We start from the raw sequence: 5,513 nt of genomic DNA, 5'->3' as shown, positions 1-5,513 counted from the left end.
GAATTCGTCTACCTCGGATCCTTGTTAACGGCTGACAACAACGTTAGTCGTGAAATACGAAGGCGCATCATCTGTGGAAGTCGGGCCTACTACGGGCTCCAGAAGAAACTGCGGTCGAAAAATATTCGCCACCGCACCAAATGTGTCATGTACAAGACGCTAATGAGACCGGTTGTCCTCTACGGACATGAAACATGGACAATGCTCGAGGAGGACTTGCAAGCACTCGGAGTATTCTTTGGCGGTGTGCAAGAAGACGGTGTGTGGCGGCGAAGAATGAATCACGAGCTCGCCCAACTCTACGGCGAACCCAGTATCCAGAAGGTAGCTAAAGCCGGAAGGGTACGATGGGCAGGACATGTTGCAAGAATGCCGGACAGCAACCCTGCAAAGATGGTGTTCGCTTCCGATCCGTCAGGTACGAGACGACGTGGAGCGCAGCGAGCGAGATGGGCAGACCAGGTGCAGAACGACTTGGCGAGCGTGGGGCGTATTCGAGGATGGAGAGATGCGGCCTCGAACCGTGTATTGTGGCGTCAAATTGTTGATTCAGTGTTATCTGTTTAGATGTAAACTAAATAAATTAATGAGTTGCTCCGTCTCTTCACGATCTCGATCTTCCTGCTGGCGATTTTTCCTCCGAAAAATCGAGTTCTGTCTGTTCCGCGCACGTTTGTATCGTGCCTCGTTTGCCCTTGCAGCAATCTCGCCCATGCTGCATTCTTCTCCTCAACTAACTGCTCACATTCGCCGTCATACCAGTCGTTTCTCTGATCCGAAGCCACCGTGCCTAGTGCAGCGGTTGCGGTGCTTCCAATGGCGGATCGAATATCTCTCCAGCCATCTTCAAGAGATGCTGCGCCTAGCTGCTCTTCCGTTGCGAGTGCCACTTACAGCTGCTGCGCTAGTCTTGGGCTAGTCTGCCGTCAAGTAGCCGCCCAATGTTTAGCCGCGGCGCGAGAGGTATCATGATCCGGGAGTACTCGGAGAATTACCAACTCGAACGAAATTCTTTTTTAATTGCTTCAATGTATTTATTTTACGAAATCTTAAGGTTTGACACGTTGCAAGTGGGTCTCCAGTAGCCTTGCGAGCAAAGGCGTAGGATTGCCAATCCGGAGATGGCGAGTTCGATTCTCGGTCCGGTCTAGGATGTTTTCGGGTTGGAAACATTCTCGACACCCTGGGCATAGTGTATCCATTGTACTTGCCACACAAGATACATACTCATGCAATGGCGGGCATAGAAAAGCTTTCAATTAATAACTGAGGAAATGCTAATAGAATACTAAGTTGAAAAGCTAGGCCAAGTTCCAGTTGGAATGTAGAGCCATTGAAGAAGAAGAAGAAGAAGACGTTGCAAGTAGTGAAGAGGGAAGGAAATTGTAAGGAAGGTAACCACAGTTCTTCCTGAATATATCTGAAACTAAGGGCCTACGGAACACAAAATTGGCTGAGCACCAAAATTATAAAATTTGATTTTCTCACTGAAATGGGGGTTGAGGACGTACTTGTAACCAATGACTTGAAACGCGGCAAATAAGAAAGGTCAATACAATCGGCTTCTAGAACATTTTATTTTCAATATGCATTAATGAATGATACATGTCATATTAAGATAGAAAGAGAAACTATTGGTTGCCAGCTTGCCTTTACGGTTTGGTTTATTCTGATCCACTTCCCGACCGTTGTTCACTTCCGGAACGACTACCAGAGCGACTGCGGGACCCTCTTCTGGAAGCCGGTGAACCCGAGCGGCTTCTCGAGCCAGAACGCGATCTCGAGCCTGCTGACTGCGATCGAGACCCGGATCTGGAGCGGGATCCTGATCTAGAACGTGAACGCGATCGGGACCGAGATACAGATCGGCTGCGCGAACCCGATCGAGATCTCGTGCCCGCTGAACGAGATCTGGAGCGAGAAGCGCTGCGACTACGGCTGCCAGACTTGGAGCGACTGCGACTATGCGAGCGACTTCCCGAGCGTGACCGACTACGTGACACAGAACGGGACCGCGATCCAGATCCCGAGCGGGAACCAGAGCGCTCGGATCCGCTGCGAGAACGAGACCTGGAACGGCCTCGTGCTTCTTCATCCTTGTCCTCTTCGCCTTCTCCGTCGTTTTCTTTATCTTCGTCCTGATCTTGAGTTTCCTGAATCTCTTCCTCCATGTCCTCTTCCTCCTCCTCCTCTTCTTCAATATCCTCATCATCCTCTTCACCGGGCGGTTCCAATTGACGCTCTCGATAGCGCTGCATACGATGCTCCGAAGCATTCAATGGACGATGCTTCACAACCAACTTCGTGTTATTTGGCTGTTGACCAACCTTCTGACGACGTTTGCTCAGACGAACACGAGTTTCCAGCTCATTGTAAAACATTCCATCCTGGCGAAGCACCAAGAAGTAGTTTTCTTCGTAACCCTTAGAAGCCTTACTCTTAACGTTCCAATTGTACTCACGAGCCATCTTATACTCGTACTCTTCCTCGTCTTCATACAAAGTTTCATTAACAAGATCACGACGTCTTTTCTCAAGCGTGTCCTCCGTGGGCAAGAAGTATGCAACGAACTGCTCGCCACTTTCGTCCATGACACCACGAATCATAGCCTGGGACATTTCTTCCATCTGTGCCGGAACGTTCTTGCCCGCCGGAGCCGGATCAAAATCGAATATGACCTGAGCACAAGGATATTTCCAATTTGCGAAATCAGGGAAAACAGGAAGGATCTCCACCGCTGTAACTCCCGGCTTGCTGTAGTGAGCAGTAATTTCCTTCGTGTTGTCATCGAACGTCTTCTCGATGGCCTTGATCTGGGCCTCCCTATCCATGTACAGGGTTTCCTCGCGCAAGCTCTGCTTCACGTTAAAACCCACCTTGGCTTCAACTTTCTCCATCGTTTGCGGCTGGAAGCGAGTTTGTTCAGTTGAAATGTATTCCGATTTTCGCAACCATGAAACGGATTTGGCATGCCGACTGCTACGGAGCGAATCCTGTGGCGTGTGAATATCTTCTTCCAGCAGCTTTTCATCGGCCGGATCCAACTGCGCCAGATGGTCAATCTGATACAGTTCCCGATTGATCAAATCGATAGTCACTCCCAGATCGTGCTCCGTCAAAACCTCGTAGCGATAGTTCCGCTCCAGCGAGGTCGGCTTGTACTGGATGAAACGATCATTTTCAAATGGATACGTGATGAACTTCAGATCGAACGGAATATCGGGCAGAGTGTTGCAGTACTTGACCCGGCTGATCAGCTCGGACCTAATGGAGGTCAGAAAATTAATATTCAAAATGAAACAGCCAAAACCATTGCCTACCTTCTTTCCTGCGGACGAGCCACGGCACCGCGTTTATCTGCCCCATTAGTGCCGTTCTGGATTGTTGGTGCCATCGTGTTTGGTGGCGCAATAACCACGATCACATTCACACTCCAAAACTGAAGAAAAGCTAACGCAAAGTTAGTACAAATTCAATAAAGTAAAATTCAGACGCGCGATTGAAGGTAAATTTTTGCTTGCGTTGTTGTTTATGGAAAACTGTCACCTGTCAACACGCTTCATGACATCTCAAAGGATCGTCAGGCATCAAATGACATTTACGAACACGGCAAGAAATAGGAAACGAAATTTAAATAAATCTCGGGTACTTTTTCAAAACGGCGTATGTCGCAAATTGTAAACAAACCCGTTTTTAACAGCATATGGCATTAAATTCATCTAAAAATGTGTATATCTTCAAAGCTACATGAAAATGTGTTTTTAAAAATGTAAATCAATTTTTTTCAAAACGGTGTAACATCATTGTTGAAAATATTGCACATACACCGCTTAGCAGAAAATGTACTTTAAAAAGTTTTTTCGTACAACTAAATAGTTTAAAACATGCGTCTGCTTGTACTTTTTCATCACTGATTTCAAAATTAAACATGTTGCTTGAATATTCTGATTTTCGTTAGGAAAAACATTTTACGTTGTTTTTCTGCAGCAAATGTTGTTACGTCGTGTTGTAAGTGTTGCAATTTTTTTGTCGCATGTGCGTGAAACGTTTCAACTTGACGCAACATTTCGACGTATCAACAATGCAGCGTACGGAGCAGCGTAACATTTCGACGAAAGTAGCATGACCTCGGTCATGCTGACGTATCAAAACGACGTATGTGATTTATCTGTTGCAGAACGTTGTAACATATATTTTTATCAAAATAACTGAAATGTTCACACGCAGTGCAGATTTCAGGGTCAGTGACGATGAACCTTTTCATAATGTATCGTTGAGGTGTATTCAATTGCAATAAACATGTTTAGTTTCTAAATAGGAATAAAAATAAAATCTGAAAACTTCCAAGCTCATTTTCTCAGCTTGATCAAAATGTTACATACGCCGATTTGAAAAAGTTCCCGAGAAATAGGCCTTTTCATGAGACGTTTGAAAACAGCTGATTTTACCGTCAGTTGACAGTTTTTCTATAAAAGTGACAGCTTAGGACCTGAGACGAGACCTGCAAAGAGGAAAAAATGTAACTTCAGCTGCTGCCAGTCAACTGCTGTCACGAACTGTCAGGTGCAACCAGCAGCTTTTTGAGTGAAAGTATTGGTATCCCAAATAAAATATTCCACATCATTTTTGCTTTACCATGACTTTTTTACTTTAACGAGTATTCCAAACCTTCCGTTTAGCTTGTTAATAATCAGTAATAAACCTGTGTTTTGTTCCCGGTATAAAAATCCTTATGAAAATGAATTAACATATTTCGTGAATTGGATACACTTTTATTGTGCTCAGAAGGGTCCACCTGGGGCTTAGGTGAAACAGTCAAGTAAACAGTTGAAACTCGATGGTCAACTGTGATGAAAAGAAGAACAAGTGTCAAAACAAGAGAAAAGAAGCAGCGTCTTTGCAGGTCTCGTCTCAGCTTAGGACAGTTCAATAGGTACACTGATAAAAATCCACACATTTTTATTGGCAAAAATCTAAAGAAATTTACAAATAAATTTTATGTGTGCGTTAATAACCACCCGCTATTGGAAAATCCACATAAAAGTTATTACACTGAAAAAAATTCCGTGGTAGAAACTACTATTTCGTAGACTACACTCTGTTTTCAAAACAACCATGGAATTTCAGTAAATTTTACCATGGTTTCAGACAAATTCACCACTGTTTCAGTTCAAGTGACAACATTCCACTGGGGCCACAGTTGATTTTTACTGCGCGCATGGTAAAATCAAACGGGTTTGTTTTCTGCTGAAAATCGTCGGTGCATATTCTTAAAATAACCCTCGGAATGGTAGTTTCGACTGCGATATTTTTTTGCGTGTAGTTAATAAGGGTTATGTGTGTTTCCACATATATGCTATGCAAATTCATATAGCCGTTATGTGGAAAATGCTATAGTGAAAATTTATGTGTGCCACACATAATGGATATGATTGGATTTTTGTTAGTGTAGATTTGGATTCACTCTTTTCGTAAGGGTCTGTTCAAATATTACGTAACGCGAAAAACGTTGT

General features: G+C 44.3%; 1 protein-coding gene across 1 annotated transcript; it reads right to left on the bottom strand.

The window, feature by feature from the left end:
* Nucleotides 1-1,558: 1,558 nt before the first annotated feature.
* LOC134219146 (RNA polymerase II-associated factor 1 homolog) lies at nucleotides 1,559-3,556 on the bottom strand. Its single transcript, XM_062697842.1, has 2 exons — nucleotides 3,321-3,556; nucleotides 1,559-3,264 (listed from the first exon to the last, which is right to left on the bottom strand). Exons 1-2 carry the CDS (start codon nucleotides 3,392-3,394, stop codon nucleotides 1,665-1,667), a joined length of 1,674 nt encoding a protein of 557 aa, XP_062553826.1. The 5' UTR covers nucleotides 3,395-3,556; the 3' UTR covers nucleotides 1,559-1,664.
* Nucleotides 3,557-5,513: the final 1,957 nt, after the last annotated feature.

Source organism: Armigeres subalbatus, chromosome 3 (genome assembly GCF_024139115.2).
Source record: "Armigeres subalbatus isolate Guangzhou_Male chromosome 3, GZ_Asu_2, whole genome shotgun sequence".
NCBI classification, from domain to species: domain Eukaryota; kingdom Metazoa; phylum Arthropoda; class Insecta; order Diptera; family Culicidae; genus Armigeres; species Armigeres subalbatus.
This window is presented reverse-complemented; position numbering and strand designations above follow the sequence as displayed.

Excerpts from the sequence above, each read along its gene's own strand:
- LOC134219146 (XM_062697842.1), bottom strand. The coding sequence starts at position 3,394 with ATGGCACCAACAATCCAGAACGGCACTAATGGGGCAGATAAACGCGGT. Across the intron at positions 3,265-3,320 it reads GCTCGTCCGCAGGAAAGAAG|GTCCGAGCTGATCAGCCGGG; the intron begins GTAGGCAATGGT and ends GACCTCCATTAG.